At 41.4% G+C, this 19,043-nt stretch overlaps 1 protein-coding gene across 1 annotated transcript in view; it reads left to right on the forward strand.

Moving 5' to 3' along the window:
* Positions 1-19,043, forward strand: part of ADCY5 (adenylate cyclase 5) — a 185,380-nt gene that overhangs the window by 124,902 nt on the left and 41,435 nt on the right. The window contains exons 4-7 of the mRNA XM_072341188.1: positions 7,758-7,869; positions 8,044-8,171; positions 11,601-11,759; positions 12,101-12,242. Coding sequence (XP_072197289.1) covers positions 7,758-7,869; positions 8,044-8,171; positions 11,601-11,759; positions 12,101-12,242 — 541 coding nt within the window. The remainder of the gene's footprint in view (positions 1-7,757; positions 7,870-8,043; positions 8,172-11,600; positions 11,760-12,100; positions 12,243-19,043) is intronic.

The following is a 19,043-nucleotide window of genomic DNA, read 5'->3' on the forward strand; positions in this document are numbered from 1 at the left end:
AGCAAAAAATATGATTGAAGTTTGAAAAAACAGAAAATAGCATGACTTCTCCTTTTTCTCCTATATGCAGTTCTGAACTTTTGGCCATCTTGTGGGGCAGACAAATCTGAGATGTATTTTGGCGTGGACCAGGTCCAGCTCCTGTGTGCACAGAGCTGCCAGCTGTTTTGCACTGGTCAGGCAGGCCTGGGTGAGTCTGGGCAAGTTCTGAGCCTAAGAGATGTGGTCAGTCAGCCAGATCTGAATTGGGGCTGATGTTCTCTCAGCATAGTTATTTATTCAGCCATTGAGTAGATAAGGCTCCTTTGCACTACATGTATCCTTAGGCTTTGCTTTCCTAAACTTCCTCAGAGTTGGAAAGGGTTTGGCATCCTTCTCACTTAGAGGTTTCTTCTCATCCTCTCTGGTCAGCACTGTAATCTTCATTCCCATCAGCCCCTTCTCAGATGTAGGTAAAAGGGCTGAAATTTCTCCTTCTTAATAGCGCAAAGTCTCATTTGGGCAGCTAGTATTTTGTTTTTTATGTACAGCAGATAGCAGCATGTAATTTGGCTTGTGATAACGTACTAATAAAATTCCTTCCATTCATCTCAGATATCTGTAATGCACTCCACCTATAGTTAGGCTTGGTAGCCACTGTGTATCTTTTTTAGTTTTGCCTTCCCCAAATAGTTTTTCTTCCCAAAAGGCTATTTATTACTTTTGTTCCCAGCGAAGAATCAATCTGGTTAAATATAGCCTGCTGAAATAGGAAAATCTATTTAACTCGAGATTTTTAGAGGGAGACAGACAGTAACAGGGTGGGGTTTTTTTGGTATTTAAAATTAAAAATGAGTCCTAAAACTGCTTAGCTATGAGTAACTTCTGATAACTGGGACTGCTGCTCAAACTTGTAGTCTGCAAACCTGTGAAGGTCATGGAAAAACTTCTCCCTGTGTGACTGGTGCTGTCTTCCTCTTCTGCTTGGTGAACTTAGTTTCTTCTTCTTTCCTGCATTGGCAGTGAAGAGCAGATTGCAGGCACTGAGATGAGGAGCACTGACCGTGGTGGGAAGCTCAGTGCCATTTTTATCAGCATCTCTTGGGAGTGCTAGGAGAGGTAGATGCTCTCAGATGGCAGTTCCCAGGAGCACACTGCTAAGCTGACACTGCTAAATCCACAAACACCGATAGTTTGTGCCGGTTATATCCACCTCCCATCTGTGTTTCCCAGGCAGCTCTGACCTCCACTCTCTCATCTGTGAACAAACATGGGAAAATCAAGTAAACATAGGGTTCTGGAGTTGACATCTTTGCAAATGAGCTTTGCTGTCATTGTTCAGGAGCTCTGCGGATGACGGTCTGCACGTTGCTGCCGATGTCTCCAGAGCCATCTGGTCTACTTCTTTGATGTCAGTTCTTACACTGCTACCAGCTACAGTTGGTATGGTGAACCTGAACGAGGAATGTGGTTTGGGGTTTCCTTTGTGGCTATTGGGGCTTTCTGCATTTACTCTTAAGAAAATGGTGAGAAGGCACACAGTCTTCTTGGCTTTTGTGTTCGTATGGAGCAGTCCAGCTGATCAGTGCATCACAGAAGTGCTACAGCTCAATTACAGTAGGCAGTTTCCAATAGAAAATGGAACTTCTGGTGAATCTTCTATGAAATGACCGTAAAAGTTAAGGAAAGAGAGAGATTAGAGAGATGGTCTTTTTACTGTTGTTTTGCAGTGGGTTTTTGTTTTTCCCATGACTGAAGAAAAAGGAAAGAAATATTTTAACCTCTCTTCTGTCTGACTTCCTGCTGTTCTAGAGAACATATTTTGTATTGCTAAGACCTTAGCCTGTCTTGTAGACATCCCTAGAGAGTTAAGGCTGATGTTGTTGAGAGCTGAGTTGATCTAGAAGCAGCGAGCAGCCTTTGCAAGGCCCATCTCTGGGCTGTCCCTCAGTTCAGTGAGCTGTGTGGGCCACTTCCACCTCCTTAGGTAGGTCTTTCTGCTCTTGCTCAGATCTGGTCTGGCTGGCTGTGGTCACTCCATATAGTATACTTAAGCCCCTACTTTGTTCTTTTGTTACTGCTGCTGTTAAACATTGGAGGGTAATGCTTTCTCACTTTTCACAAGCTGAAATCTTTAGTGTGTAGCGGATGGGTAGGAGAGAGCACACAGATCATCCATGCCGTGCCGTCCCCAAGGGGTATAAGTAGAAAAGAGAATATTGATGCCATGTCTACCCTGGGCACTTCTAGATGAATTTAGCACTACATTTATGATGCTGAAGCATATGCTGTAAAACAGGTTTGAGGCTGACTCTGCTGGCAGGAAACTGACTTTAAATAAACGTCCAAGTATCAAAATTGACTCATTTATCAAACAGCTCAAGAAATGCTTCCCTGCAGAGATACTCAAAAACCTCCTGGGCACAGTCCTGGGCAATTGGCTGTAGGTGGCCCCACCTGAGCAGGGTTGGACTGACCAAAGGATCTCCAGAGATCCTGTCCAACCTCAGTCATTCTGTGGTCCTAAAGAAATTTCATTTGCTATTACAGGGCTCAACCCAACCCTTCAACTGAGAGTTTTGTCATCTTCATCTCAATCCATCCTTCTTTCTGCTTCCTTGTTTGGAGTGTCACTTAACAACCTGCAACACCAATAGTAGCAGGTGGTGTGAAATAACAGCAGCACGCTTGAGACATTATCCTTGCCAGTTAGCCTAGTGAATTCAACAACGTGCACATGCTGTGTCTACAGCAAATGACTTTTTCTTGTTAGACCTTTGCTTGTGAGTGCAGATTAGTGAGCTTCTATTTAGTGAGCGTTAACTTTTCCTTCCCTTTAGGTACCCTTCATTAAAGTGAAATACCGTGGCTTTGATTCACATCTAGTCAGATGCACTTTGCTGTTTTCATAAGTCATTAAAGCTTACCGAGTCTGGGGTTTTGTTGTTTCCCATGCAGTGCCTGTGGTGTTTGGTTTCCAGTAACACATGGTGTTTATATTCATGACTGGCATTACCGTTGTGATGGTGATAGGGTTTGTGTTTCTTGCCTTGCTTGATTTATGTTGTGGCTGGCGTACATGGCACGCACATGTCTCAAAATAGAACACAACTGTTTTTTTGTTTTTACATTAGAAACACTGATGATTTAATTTAGCGTTTTGAACAGTCCTGCATTTGCATGGAAACCTGGCTGTGTTGCATCCCTCCTTTGATAACTCTATTAGCTTCAGACATTTAAGGCTGAGCTTCATAATCATTCTGAGTAGGTGTCTGTGGGTTTTAAAAATCCCATGTGGTTTTCCTACTTCGCACTTTTTGCTTAGCTCTTCCTACTCCTCAGGTTCTTTGCTTTCTGGCAAGATCTCTCTCCTTACTCACATTTTTGCTAACAAGTCTTTCCTTCGCCATCCAGAAGATGCTGCAGTGCTTCTGCCTTGGGGTGTGTTAGCTGTGCAGTCCCAGCGAAGACTGCCTGATTTACAGGAGCTAGTTTTAAATGGTCTGCAGTGGCTGTGCCTGAGATGCAATGGGATGGTGCTGGACACGGAGAGCAATTGCAGGCATCTGTGGGCTCTGCATCATGGAGCAGCACCACTGGTCGGACAGGTTCCCACTGCAGGCTCTGAAAAGTGGTGATGGCAACAGGGTCTGGAAGCTTCTCAAGCTCCTCCTTGTCTCTCATTTCCACCAGTGTCACGAGCCACATAGGGCAACAGCCACAAAGCTCAGCTTGCCTTGTACAGCTATGAAGTCTTGAGTCAATCCTTGCTGGAAATAGGAGCTGAAATAGGAGCTTAGGAAAGTATTCACCTCTACCCCATAACACAATTTGTGGTACTTTTCAACCTAAATTAAACAGAAATAATTTTTGAAAAACCTAGTAAAATCAACGTTAACTCCCCTTTTCTTGCCCTTCCTTCCCAGAACTATTTTTTGGTATGTTTTTTTTGAGGCCATGCCCTGGTTACTGCTGGACAAAACCCAAATCAGATGGTAACTGAAGTCAGTGATGAAGTGGAAAATATATCAAGAGCTTGGAAGCCATTACAACATTTTAATTACTTGTGAAACTGGTTTTTCCACACAGTAATAGCCTTCCAGAAGGGACTGGGACCCTCTGCTGATAATAGCTGCTGAAGCCCAGACTGCAGATTGTGTGGTCAGTCCCTTCCAGTCAGCTTCATGTAATATGACTTCTAAACCACTCGCTTATCTCACGTTATTTTATAACTGTAGGAATTATGTCATTTGACCTTCTGCTGACCACTGTCATTTACCCCAAATTTTGGCACAAGGAAGGCCTATTACTGGCACTATGCTCCCACCAGCAAGGAAATGCCTTGACCTCTGAAGACTGACAAATAGTTGGTTTAAGTTGTGCCCTTCATTACAATCATCCATCAGCAGCAGCAATCTTCTCATTACTAGGGCTAGTCTGAAATGAAGGTCTGAACTGAGCTGTGGATGAAGACCCGGCTGGGGGGGAGAAGCTCTGTGCTGAAGGCTCCTGATCTCAGTGCAATGAGCTTGCAGGAGTGAGAGATGTTCCTGCAGCCTCACAGTGTGTTGCATGTTCAAGGAGACCTAGCAGGTTCTTTCTTAAAGAAAAGTTCTGGTTAAACACAGGATGAAGATCACATGCCGTTATCTGATAGGTAATACAAGTATTTTTTCCCAGTTTCTTCTAGGCTGTTTCATATTTTGCAAAGAGGAGGGTGAATTTAGGGGTTACAGGGGCTAGTAACATGCCATGGCATGGCACAATACTTCATATACTGATTCCCCATTCCTTTTTCACAGGCCACTGGCAGGACTGGGAAATGCTAAGCTCACTTTTTGTCTCTGCTTGCTGGAGCTGCTGGAACAGTGCTAGCAGGAGCATGCTGAGGGAACAGATGAGTCAGGAGGAGTAAAATGTGATTTAGTGGCTCTCAGAGCTTACTGTTGACAACAGAGTACAGAGGCTTCAGGCTGGAATCCTGTTTGAAAGGGCTGTTTTCTCTAGCAGTTGTGTGCTGTTCTTTCTCCAGTCTGCTGCCACAGGTGTGTCTTTTCTCCTTCCACCTTCGGGTCACAGATCACTGCTCTCTCTTTTCTGTGCCTTGAGGAGGTTTTCTGTCCCCTGCAGCCTTTGAGAGTCCCCTGCAGACAATGAGAGTCCAGGTAACAACTTCTGATGGCCCAGCTGCTTAGAGGAGTGCTTGCAGGGGTTTTACATCTGCTTCTAGTCTGCAGTGCTTAGCTGCTGCTGCTGCGTTACTCAGTTAACAGACATGGAAGAGGGCACCGTGCTCAGTCAGATAGATAGATGCCTTTTTGTTAACCACAAAGTCACGTGAAGGGGTTACTTAATATATAACCAATTCTAAGCAAGTTTTTATATAAACAGCAAAACTCACATGCCGGATGGAGCTCTTTCCCTTATTGCCTAATATCATGTCCCTGCTAAAGACTCTGAGGAGACTGGAAGCATCTAAAAAAGAACTGAGTCATTCCTTTACTTTAGATAAACCAAACTTATTTTTCCTTGACATCCCTCTCCAAAATGATCAAGCTGACTCTGTTGAAATTATTTTATGCACTCCTCTTTCCTCAAACAAAACACCCAGAGAAGTGTCTGATGGAATAAATGTTGGCTTTCTAACAGAGGCATCAGACAGAATTAACTTCCAAATGCTGCTTCATGCACTTAATGCATTTTCGAGTCCCATCTTGCAACTTTTCCAGGTTTTGTTGTCATAATAAACCCATTTGTAATTGCTTATAATTGCAGTTTTCAAGAACTTGGCCAGAGTGCCGCATGTGGGGGCTGCAGCTGTCCTTGGAAGTGCAAGACTAGGATCAACCCAAAGGAGTTAGCTGCTGAGTTCAAACAAAAATCAATTTGTCGGTCGCCTGCAGAAGATTGGAAGTTTCAGACAATGTTGTAATCAGGTAGTTTAAATTTGAAAGGCCATGAATCTGTGCATAGGTTGCCTCCATAGGTCTCCACTGATTGCTTCATTTACATAGTTGAAAATATTGCTGCAGTTTAACCTCTGGGAATACCTGATGCATTTGTCTGGTGTGACTGTGATAGTGAAAGGAGGGGGGCAGCCTTCAGTCATTTATCCATGTTTATTAGGGCACTACAGTGGCAATAATTTTCTGAATGGGGCATGAGGAGGCAGCTCAGGGGTATCCCTGTGTAGAGTTTTCAGACATACCCATTGTCACATTGCACTGTCTGCTCTATACTTCTCCTGTTTTAACACACACATCTGTAATAAAACACACACACACACACAAAAGCAGAGTGTGAACATGTCCTCAAGTGAAGAATTTGCTACTTGCCCTATGCTGCAACAGGAACAAATCCACATCCCTTTGAATGAATGTTTTTGCATTGATTTTATGTGTTTTATAGGTTGTGTCTTTCACGCGTGACAAATAGTCCACTCTTGAAAACTTAGCAGTCATGTTATAGAAGCATTATGTAGATTTTCAGCTCGCAACAAGATACATTTTGTTACTGCCACTGAAGCTGGATGAATTTCCTATTTCTACATTGCATAAGAAAACATACTTAAGTTGCTTAGAGAGCAATAGAGACATCATGATGCTTTCAGTAGATTTCAAGTGTATTTCTTTGGGAAGTTTGCTTCTATTTGTAAATATGTGAAGCATTGATGTATTTTGTGTATATTTTGTCAAGTGTTTTTAAAAATGGCAAAGTATATTTTCATTCAGATATCCCCGCGTTCCTCTTGTATTTTCCTTGTACAATTTAACCTCAGTCTGACTAGCAAATAAATATTTAATGCGGTATGGTTGGTGATTTATTGGAGTTGAAATGTAGAAAAAAAGCATGAAAGTCATGCCAGAATTCAAAGTGTTTGGGGGTTTTTGCAAAACATGCTTGTGAAAATGTTTTGTTGGGGTTTTTTTTGTGTCTTTGCTTCTTATCTGAAGACATTGCAGGGAATTACCACTGAAATCACAGTTCCTGCAGTTGCTGAAAACACATCAGAATTTTATTTTACAGAGAAGGAACAGTTTTAAAGTGCTTGTTATGTACATTTTTAATTTCTCTTTTCATTCAAATTCAGTTTGCAGCTTCAAAGAAGAATTCAGCTTGTTGTTAAAAGTTCTAATACAATAAGATGTGACTTACGAGTTTTATGTTTGTGTCTATGTGCATGCATATATAAATACCGTCTGAGGTCTGTATAGGCAGAATCTGGTGCTTGTTTTGCTGAACAGTTTCAAATGCAGCATAATGGCTTTGTTTGATTGCAAATCAGTGTTTTCAGTGTCGTAATTGTTTCTGAGACAGAATAATTTCTGAGGCTCTGTGTATTATAGGAACTTTATGTTGTGGCTGCACTTTGGAGGGGTGGGAAGGGGGCAGAGGTGTGTTGTTCTTCTACAGTGGAGTTGAGTATTAGGCAATGTTACTGAGCTGATGGATGCAGGAATGGGAAGGAAATGGTAAATAGGTTGGGCTGCCCTGGCTGTTATGTTAGAGAGCCTGTCTGTTCATAATGGTTGGTAGCTTTATCACAGCACCTTTGGTTCCCAACATGCTGTACATTTTCTGTCACAGAGCAGAGGTGGGAGAAAGAAAGGCCGTGGGGTTTTCAGCCCTTTGAAAACTCTGTAGAGGCTGCTCCTATAGGGCTGGGACACCCCTATTTCACATCTACCCAACCCAGGACTTCCACCCCAGAGCTACACAAATATCAGCAACAAATTTATGACATTTTCATTTATATTTTTTTCTCTTTTTTTCCCAAGCATCCTCTTTGCAGACATAGAGGGTTTCACAAGTCTGGCCTCCCAGTGCACTGCTCAGGAGCTGGTCATGACGCTGAACGAGCTCTTTGCCAGATTTGATAAGCTAGCAGCTGTAAGTTTTCTTTTAAAATTCTGATATATGTTTTTTTTCTTGTTGCAAGAATGACATACTGTGCTGGTTCACTGGATTTCTGTAAATATTCTCTGCCCTAAAAGGCAAGCTATTGCGAGCATGAATATAAGCTGAATACTTCTCTCTTTCCTTTATTATTATTATTTTTTTTAGGAGAACCACTGTTTACGTATCAAGATCCTGGGTGATTGCTATTACTGTGTGTCTGGGTTGCCAGAAGCAAGAGCTGATCATGCACACTGCTGTGTTGAAATGGGAATGGATATGATAGAGGCCATCTCGTAAGTACCATACTCCCCATGAAGAATTTCAGAACAGATAGCAAGGAGATTTACTTTCAGTTAGATCTTCCATGATTTGCAGCAAGATTGCCAAGCCAGGGGATTGCTGGCAGTAGAGAATAGCTGGAATAAGATAACAAAATGCAGTGAAGGTTTCACAGAAGAAAAATAGATGCTTAAGTCTGTTACAGCTGTGTGGAGATCAGAGCTCCTTCTCCTGATGACAAAGGCAAAGGTTACCATAGCTGGTGGAAGTCTCATTCCCAGAGGATTCCAGTGAACAACAGAAATGTGAAATCAAAGGATTAATAATAGCTTTATTAAATTTCAATCGCTCCATAGTTATCTGTCTTTAAACCAGCTTTTTACTCACGGTACAACTCCTCTGCTAAGGTCTGTCTTTTCCAGTTAAGCTAATCCTTCTCCATGTGTTCTGATACCAAGTAGGTCAAATTCAGCACTTTCTGACTTCAGACAAATTATTGAGGAAGCCCACAAGGTTGGTCTGACACAGAGACATATCCATGATGCTTTTTATTTCTACTTAGATCTCCAGTTTAGGATTTTTCTTTTAAATTTTTGTACTGTATTTGTCCAGACCAACACCGTCTTTGGGAAGTAACAAACGTGAGACCCTTATCTAGTAATATTACTTGGAGGATCACAGGCAATATTGAATAGCGGTTGTTTCAGATGTAAGCTCTCACATGCCAGTACTTTCAGCATGTGGGGAAACGAGATCTGTTTAGTCATCATTAGTGCGTGCAAGTTGAGGCACAAAGTTCATTCAGCTTTGAATGGTAACTGAGCAGAACTCGATATCTACACCATCCTTGTTGCCCTGAGAATCTGCATCTTTTTCCTTTCTCTTCTGTTTTTCTCTTTGTGAAAGCATCTTCTAAAATACCTGCAGCACTGGCAGAGATGTCTCTATGCAGTGCTCTTGTCATTTTCCTCAGTAAGTAGATTGGGATTTCACTTAATCTTGGGAAAGACTAAAGGTACCCAGTCTGAGCTTGACACAGTACATCCTTATAATTTGGGTTTCTGCAAGGATGCAAACAGACACCCACAGTTCTCAGCATCATTTTCTCAACACAAATACATTGTTTGAAGAGCAGTGTTTTCAACTAGGAGAGCCTATTCAAAAAGCAATAGGCAACAGCATCTCCTTGTTTTGCATACAATGTATGTTGTCAAGATCTACTAGCTCTTGTCTGGTCTAAACTCTTATTACTTTGCACTAGACTCCTTTTGGGCTTTGTATTCAAGGTGCAAAATAAAAAGAGTTGTAAGTAGTCCTTGGAAGGATGCTATTTATTCCACACGAAGTACAGTTAAGTGGCAGGTGACAAAGTGTCTTGTCAAACTCAAGAAGGTTCTTACTGAACCAACCCTGTGAAGAAAATTGTGTGTGCGTTAACCAGAAAAGTCTCACTTTCTGCAGTAGCTGACTTGATGAAATCCATAGACCTTGACACGTAACCCCCACAAGGCTGAGTAACACCTCAGATGTCTAGACTTCGCTGATTAACTACAACCTGCCTCCCCTTGAAATAAACCAAGCTGAAGTGCACTTGATGCTTGTTTAAAAATAGCTCTTCAGGATCCTTTGAAACCAGTTTCCCACTTGCTGTGGAACGAATGCATTTAACAGTGCTATCTTTTAATAAGTCTGGAAGGTGATGTTTTTTTCCTTCCCCCTGCTTCCCCCTCCTCTTCCTACCCTAGGAATCATAAGAGGTTTCACAATTCAGGTAACAAATACCTATTGAAAGTTCAACTGCAGGGTTCACCAACACTAGGACCTGCTTGTAGGCCTATTTCATCTGTACACAACAAGAGCAGATCAGAAATTCATTGTATTTCTGGTATAAATCTAAAATTAAAAAAATAACAAAATAATTCCTGTGTTTATGAAGGGTAGCCAAGCTTATTTGCTTGCTGCAGAGGTCGCCTTCTCATCCATGGCCATTGGCACAGGGTGCAGTGGGCGTTGTGGCTGTCATGCAGTGTTTTTTTCCTCCCTCCCCAGCACTACATGCACTTCACAGCTGCTGTTGTCCTTGCAAAACTTACGGCTGCAGCTGCATTTTCACGGCTCTGGTTCTGTATACTTTCTGAAGTGAGATAGTTCAAGCTCTTTAAGTGGTACCTTATCTATATGGAGCTTTCCTTCCCTTCTAGGGAATTCCAGCAACTCATCTGTGAACTTGTTTATTATTTTTATTAAAACAATGTTCAGCAGGTAGATAATGAACTATCAGAAGGTAGGGATTGAAAGCAGAATGGTATTGTAAGTGTGGGGCAGGAGCTGTTTCAAAGAGAAATGTCTTGAACATCCTTTTAAGGGGTGCATTACACTGTAAGGAGTGAATTAGAATCTAGAATTGGGCTATCTTTAATGATTGTTTTCATTCATAGATGAAGTTAAATATTAGCTTTGTGTTGATGTTAGGAAACTGGGAGGACTTATATGTCCAAGATGATGTAAGTAGATGAACTTGAAGACCCAAGAGATTGAAATGTGGTAGGTACAAAGTATGACTTCACTCTGCAAGGTGCTAACAGCTCAAAGGAAAAGACTGTCCTGTATGATGAAGGTGAATTTCCCCATGGAACATGGGCATTCTGGAAATGGTATGACCAGCAATAATGAGAAGCAGAATTGTTCTGATGGCTTCATCAAGACTCTCCCCTACTCACATTCCTGAATATATGTTTCATGTCAACAACTCTTGAAGTTAACTTTTGCCCTAAAAGAGCAAAACCCACAAAGTATTCCAGCAGTCATTTGGGGAGTAAACAGAGCATCCAAGATCTCATTAAAATCAGAACTTGAGTATTTGTAGCAGCCTGTTTGGAGTAACTGCAATAGATGTGGTTCTCTGGTTTTGCTGCTCTGACTGTAGCTCTAAGAGCCATTCAAGCTTTCCTATGCCAATAGGGTATTTCACACACATATCATGTTTCATCTGTGGAACAGTTGAAGCATGGTGCCATACAGACAAATTATGATCTCTGAAATCATTTCCTTTTTCTCTTTGAAACATGCTATTAGTCTTAATGAGTCTGAATGCTGGCAGGTTATGTCCAGCTTTGGTATGGAAATCAGGGACCAATGCTTTATTCCTTTCACTGTTCCCAAAGACTTTTTTCATGATTTTTCAACTTGGCTGTGAGTTCAGAGGGCATGGATTTACTCCAAGGGGTCCTCTAATCTTATTAGTGTTCTGTTTGGTCAGCCAGGCCATCCAAATACGGTACAGTCTATCTGGTTTTGTTTTGTTGTCCTGTTACTGTGGATGAGCAGCACTGTGTGTATGCATAAATAATATGTAGGTCAGTATGGATGTTTGTACTCTGGGTGCGAGGTTGTGCCACTGACTGCAGTTCTTAGTGATCTCTCTTTTCCCATATCTTTTTCAGATTAGTCCGGGAGGTGACAGGAGTAAACGTCAACATGAGGGTTGGAATCCACAGTGGGAGAGTTCACTGTGGGGTCTTGGGCCTTAGGAAGTGGCAGTTCGATGTGTGGTCAAATGATGTTACATTAGCCAACCACATGGAAGCAGGGGGCAAAGCTGGGTAAGTTGCTTCATCAAAGCTGTTATGGTCACCTGGGTGTTGTTTTTGTGTCTGACACTTGGCAATGAGGTGTGGAAATGAGGGAAAGAGGTTTTGACAGTCTGTATACCTGCTGTAAAACTACCTGTGGTTATAGTTTTCTAAACGTATGCAGATGTTAGCAAGGTTATTCAGTTGTCTATATACGCATCTGTAAGTAAGTGTATTGGCATGGCTAAATAAGTTGATTTTTATTGCTTGTTTGTTGCAGGACATGTAGTTTGTTGCTGACAGGAACTGGCTTGTAGACAGATGATAATTTCTCAGGCTTACAAACTGTCTTATCTTTTGTCTCCTGTAAGGCGCATCCACATAACAAAAGCAACCCTGAACTATCTCAATGGAGACTACGAGGTGGAGCTGGGCTTTGGAGGGGAACGCAATGCTTATCTGAAAGAGCACAGTATTGAGACCTTCTTGATTGTACGATGCAGCCAGAAACGGGTAAGGTCAAGAAAACAAACACAAGTTTCAGATGCTTTTAAAAACTAGGTGATCTCCAACACATCCAAGCAGAGCAAACGCTAGCTATTTTAGATGAGTGAGGACTCTGTGTGCAAGGCAGTTAGTTGACTATCTGACCTTCAGTGGCAAAAATTAAGATTTCACTCTCCTCTTCCTGAACTTCTGCATGCGTAGAACGGAGTCTAGTCAGCTTCTGCATAGGTTTCACCATCAAGTACTTTCTAGTTCTATCAAAATATGTCCTAGGTTATTTTAAAAATCATGTTTAAGGATGGTTTTCATATAGATTTGCTCTCTTTTTTTTTTTTTCTTTCTATTAAATTAGATACTTGTGCAAGTTCTTAAAGCAACAGATAAAAACAAAGATGTTTTTGTCCACTGGCTCACTGTACTACCACAAACATAATGTTTAGAGCAATTCTTATCATGACTTTTCAGCCTTTGCTTCTGAAGATGGGAAAATCTGACCCCCTATAATGATGATTGACGCTGTGACAGTGGGATGAGATCATAGCTATCATTGCTGTGACACAGATCAAGCTGCACAAAATAATGCTATTAGGGCACTGCTGATTTGAACTTGCATCAAGTCACACTCAAATGGACTTCAGCCAATATATTACTTTATATGACATGACAGAAATTAGGTTGATATTATCACTAGTTTGTATGTTTTAAACAATGGTAGACTGTAGCAGTAGAAAAAAAAACATTTTTGATCACTTAACTGAGCCTTCCCAGTAGTACTTCTCTAAGCAATTTCTGCACTAGAGATGCTGCTTTCCTATTCATACAGGCATATAAAGGTTGGCCTGAACAGAGAACCATTTCAAACGTTGTGAATCAAAGATCAATTAAATCTACCCAGAGCCATAAATGTGGTGACCACGAGGTTAAATTAATAAGTATTTGTGACCAATTCCAACAGCATGGTTGCTATGAATAGCTGTAACGCCCAAACAGAACTACTTGGTTACCATTGCCTCATTTCCTGAGAGAATGGAACCCTCAAATCTCCTTAATGAATATTGTATAAAAAGCCTTCAAGAAAAACCCTTATCATCTCCTAAAGGAAGAAGCTGATGCTTTGGTTTCTGTCTGCTTATACAGTAAATCTTATTAACAATTGTCAGTCTTCAAAAGAAGATTAGAGCTTGCAGTGCAAGTGTATTGTTTCCTGAGTATCACTGCCTGTCAGTGGGCCAGCTGATATTCATACCTAAACGACTTCTTCATTTCTGGGTACATTCAAGAACATAAACCGCAATACCCTTTATCAGGCCCCATCTCCTAGGCCAGCAATCTCTGGAGTTCCAGTGAATGCATGTAATGTCAGCATTTACTGTCAGACCTTTTCTGCTTATTGTTGCCGTGGGGAGTCATAACTTCAAACTTCCTGTCTTTTATTGTTTACTTTACGTTTTCAGCCATTAAATTAATTCATTGTGTTAATGCCATTTCTTTGGCGCAGAGCAAACGGGAGGAACATTTATGCAGTATTTTTTGTTCCAGGAATCAGAATTCCTTCTTTGAAAATAGCATTTTTTCTTCTGAAGAATGCTGTTAACTGGAATATATTTAGTTGAGTTTGGGGTAAAAAAAATACTAAAAAATGGCTGGACTTTGATTACTTCAGCTTTTCTCTATAGCTGGAAATGCAGTCCTTGCTTTCCTTCTGATGCGCAGAAGAGTTGTTCTCTACTGAAAGAATAAGCTGCAAAACCTTAGAAATTCTGTCTGCTTAAGTTTCTCTTTCCTTATCTTTCACCTTTCTGTTTGCACTGTTCTGTGCTATTGATGTTCTTGTGGTTAAACACTTCCCTGTGAAAAAGGCAGTGTGCCAGAGCTGCTTCTCAGATAGGCCAAAGCAGGAATGACTTGGGCAGGTAAAAGTTTTTGCTTGCTGTTTCCAATTTATTTTTTGACCCTTAAGGAATGCCACTCGTTCCTGGACTCCACCTGGAGACCAGTTTCTTAATGTATGTAAGAGAGGCACAGTTTATTACACTATGTTAAGAAATGCAAAGATAGATGTAAGCAACGTTGTAGACAGGAAAACGTATCTAGAAAGAATTCTGTGAGCCATCAAATCTACCTCAATGCTATTCGTGCATACGTCACACAATTCTTGCAGACAGCTGTTGTATCCGCTCTGTCCCTCTCAAGCTTTTCAATCCCAAGACAAACTCTTCTAATCTCTTCATGCAATGAAGAAGAGGATCCCAGGTTCTCACAACAAACTCAGTTTTCCCAGTCAGCAAAGAAAGCCATTACCTCCTGCATGGCTGCATTACCTCAGAGTCTCATAGTAGTTCTGTGATGGATGGATGTGATTCCTGATAATGAAGTCAGTGGCATTTTTAACTGTAATCTCTAAAGGAATGATTTGGGGTTTTGTAGACTGGAAACCTCATATCCCATTTCTGCTATGTCAGCCCTCAAATGTCCATTGCTATCTAGTATTCCTTTTTGCTTACTGGTCAAATACTGCTACTGCTTCTTTCTTAACAAATTCTATCAGTGCTGCAGTTGGTGCCGGATTTAGTAAGGAAAATATATTTTAAATCTGCCCCAAGACTAATCACTGAGCAACTCTCCCAGTGACTTTCATCTGGCCTAATTTGCCTTCCCTCAAAGTCATCTTCTGCTCTTTCACCATAAGCCAGCTCTTCTCCCGGCTTCTAGCTCCCCACAGCTTTAGCCTCAATCCCCAGCACAGCACTCTCTCAAAAAAAAACCCAAGGCCCTGGACAGTTAATGTATTTTTTCTGTTTGGAAAAGCTTGGATGCTCTCATGGCTGTTAATCCAAGCCAACATTTACTGCTCTACAGTTCAGTGTCATGATCCCTGACTAAATAGTTATTAAAAGTATCTCTTACCAGAACTGAAATTGAAATTGGCAGTTTTGCAGAGATCTGGGATGGAGGTCATCCTTCTGCATTCAGCACATTACATTTTAAGTTTTGCTTCCAATTTCTGTCATGTTTTCTGTTTATAACCCTCCCCTTATGATCCCTGTTCCCTTTTGCCTCGACTGCGGCAGTACTGATTATCTGAAAAGAAAAACAATTTGTTCCTTCGGTTCTGGAATGATGTAGATTTTTGAATATCTGTTTCCCCGGGGCGATATGGGGTGATTTACATAGGGTGAGTTCTACCCTAATTCACTCTTTTTTTTCTTGTTTGTTTGAATATATATTTCTGTTGAGCCTGGTACCTTCACATGAAATAAATGCAGGAAATCTTATTACCCTTCCTCTATTACTGGCTTTGCATCTTCATTCTTTATCTGGAAAACCAGTTTCCAGACAAACAGAGAATTATCAGTTAGAGTTGCTAAGACTGTTATGCGGATCATTACTGGTTCCCAAACTTAGCCCCAAGGCATTGTAATCAACTGCCTAGCAGTACCCAGTACGACTTCTTCACCCTTCAGCAGAATGATTTTGGTTTATTCATATTATACTTCTAAATTTACTGTGCAGACCATGGCACTCCTAACACATGGCTCTGTCTCTCAGGTCTTGGCTTTTATATCTTTCTTTTATTCAAAACCTCTGTCCTGGTCATTAGTGCTATTCCAGCACATCCCTGCTATTCTTAGAGTATTGAATTTAATTATAGTGGTATCCAGTAGTGAGAGTTTATTGGGCATGGTGGTGATGGGCTGGCTGGATGATTTTAGTGTTCTTTTCTGACCTTAATGATTCTGTGATTCCAAGTCTTTATTTTACCTGAGTTTCTGGTGTTCAGGTAGGAGCACATCACCTTGTGGTTGTGGCCAACTTTTGCTTTTCTTTGAGGTCACATGCCACACTAGTTAACCTACAGAACCAGCACATCAGTTCTAGGCACTGATAGGGTCTTCACTCTCAGAGCGTTGCGGAAGTATGCGTTTGGTGGAGTGGGAAATGAGTCTACATTTAAGGCGAATAAGATTTTAACAGCACGTTAGATTCACAGTTAGTTTTATAGCCCTCAAAAATGCCAGATGACTGGAGAAATGCATTGCTTTGAACACGGGTGGAAACAAAACGTGACTGTCAACAGATGGGCAATACTGCTGACTAAACACTGCGCTGGGTGCTCAAAGGCGGCCAACTGAAAAAATGTTTATTTATTTCTAAGGCCTTTCAGTCACAGTAAATATGGGCGTTTCTTTTAACAATAGCAGGTACACAACAGTTTCAGAAAGAATTGTTGATGATGGCTTTGAAACAGCTCAACAAAACCTTGGCTGTAACTCCTAGAAAAACAGTTCTCATTCTTTTCCAAATAGCGTCCTGGAACTGCGTCCAGCTGAAGAAACAAGATGGCCATTTAAATGCTGTGCATGTGACTCTTCTAAAACACCATCAACCTAACGTGTCGATTCCCCAGTTTAACAAGTTTAATCACGACTCTGTGGGGTTCTACTCCTGTAGATCTCTGAAGGCAGCGTTTAGTCCATGTGTTGCTGCAAGAAGTACCACTCTCACATCAGTAGAATTTCAAGACGACTTAAGGCAGAATAGGTAGCTGAATGAGAAATGCCTGATTCGTTCTCAGCTCCACTGTTTTGTTGGACTGATAGTGATTGCTTAAATTGGACAATCTGATCATACGCTGAAGAAGTAACAGGCATGCTTAATGCAATTGATAATTGTAAGAAAATCCTAGCTATTTCTGCAGTTCTGCTATAGTGTTACTGTAGCTTAGTGTGTGGGAACTGGTGGTGGGAACACAATAAAACCTCTGGGAATACAGTTTTACAGGCTGTTTGTGAGTTCAGATTTGAGAAGTTCCCACAGCATCTTCTGAAGTGCAGCCACTTTAACTCTGAAAAACACATTGCTGTCAGAAACCTTTGCACCTGCTCCTGGTCTCAGCAGTACTGGATAGGACTAAAAGATGTCTTCTGTTCCTTCTTTTTATTCTTCCTTCCTGCTTTGTTCTGCCTTAGGGAACGCTGTGCGCAAGGTGTGCTCATGCTGCCATTAAGCAGAAGGAAACAGAGTAGGGATCCCCATAAATTTCCAAACCAAAGCTGTGATCTTCATTTTTCTTCAGTTTTGGACCTTGTTGCTATCATCGGCCACTAAATAGGCTACTTTTCAGAAAATAAATTACCTCTGCTTTTTAAAATGTCAAGTTTAAATAAAAGCTTTTGGATAAGTATTGATGTTAACAGCAAAGTCCTACTGTCCAAGATAACAGAGTAGCACAGCACGTAACATTGGAAAACAGAAAATCAACGATTTGTTTATATATGTGTTTAAATGTGACTGGAAGCATCGCTGAAACTCAGCTCACAATCCAACATAAACCTTTTGAAAGGGGTGGGGAAACACCCCCACTGAGTGCACGTGGCCATGGATAATTTATGGTGCCTGACCTCTCTCAGAAGTAAGTATTTACCCATTTGTCCCAACCTTACCTCAATCCAGATGTGCCAGTATACATGTATGAGATCTTTATTCCCTTCACATTCATCATGTGATTGGCACGAAGTAAAAGTAATGCTGCAGAGTCACCCTGCCCTGGAAGCAAGTAGGAGGGTCCCTCACTGGCCGGTAGGGCTTAGCACATCCGATTGCATTATGGGTCTTTAAGGCTTTCCTCAAATTTTAAGCAAATTGACCAATTCATGGGGAAAAACTACCCCATGTATCTTTTTATTATCTGTTGATGTGAAGGTATTTGCGACGTAAGCCAAATAGCTTTGCTTTATAGGTCCTTGGCCTAGTTTTAGTGTCTGGGTTTTTTGATTGCTTCAGGTTGAAAACCCTTCACTAAACTGCAGTAAAATAGATGGACAGTGTCACTTCTATTAGTGACAATAATGTGTATTTGCTCGTAGAAAGTGGAACTACATTTTCTACCAGTTTTCTGGCATCACGTTGTTTCAAACAAGAAGCACAACTATGGGGAAAGAAAAAAAATCCATGCGTGGAAAAAAAGAAACCACAAAAAGTGCCGCAAATGATTGCAAGCACCATAAAGTGCGATGACTTCTGAAAAACAAAACTTCAAACCAACTCAAATCTGCACATCAGCGTTGCATCACGCTCATGTATTTTTAGCATTTAAAGCGCTGCTCCCCTGGAGGTGATCCAGTGGCTCTGTCAGGATTGCTCATGTGAAGTTCACTGGTGCCAAGCGGTGCAGTTTCCAGTGCTTGCAGCTGAGGCAGCGGTGGGTCCAACATGAGGTTGGAGGCAGCTGCAGTTCTGGGGGCAGGAGGTGTGGGAGCTCACGTCCCACCGGTGAAGCTGGTGTTTCCTTGGGGACAGGCCTGCAGGGCCACCTGCCCCACACTCTTGGTGCTCTCATGGTGAGCATGCAGTCTCATGGGAAATGTTGTCATCGTAGGAGTTGTCTCTTCTTTGCAAGGAAAGAGGTGACGATTTCCCATGCTTGTCAATCAGATGGTTTTCTCCAGCATTGAGTTTAAATGTTGTATTCACTTTCCTTTGGGGGAAAGAAAAAAAAAGGCAGTGTAAGGCAGCATAACATTTGACATTTAACTCTGTGGTTTCCATGGAAATAACACCAGGTATTTTGCAAACTCTTGACAGGTACAAGTTACAGTGAGTAGCAAGGAATCAAAACAAACAGATAAGGAAAGCGCATTCCAGGCAAAAACAGATGCTGACCAACATTGTCATTCAGGACAAACAAAAATTCTAAGTTTAAGACAGCTGGTTCTTTTTATTTTTTTTCTCTTTTATGTTGTCCAGATGCCTCAATAGAGTCTGCAACCCAAAATTAGCCATTTCAGCTCATTGTTTTGGTGAACA

This window comes from Excalfactoria chinensis, chromosome 7 (genome assembly GCF_039878825.1).
Source record: "Excalfactoria chinensis isolate bCotChi1 chromosome 7, bCotChi1.hap2, whole genome shotgun sequence".
NCBI classification, from domain to species: domain Eukaryota; kingdom Metazoa; phylum Chordata; class Aves; order Galliformes; family Phasianidae; genus Excalfactoria; species Excalfactoria chinensis.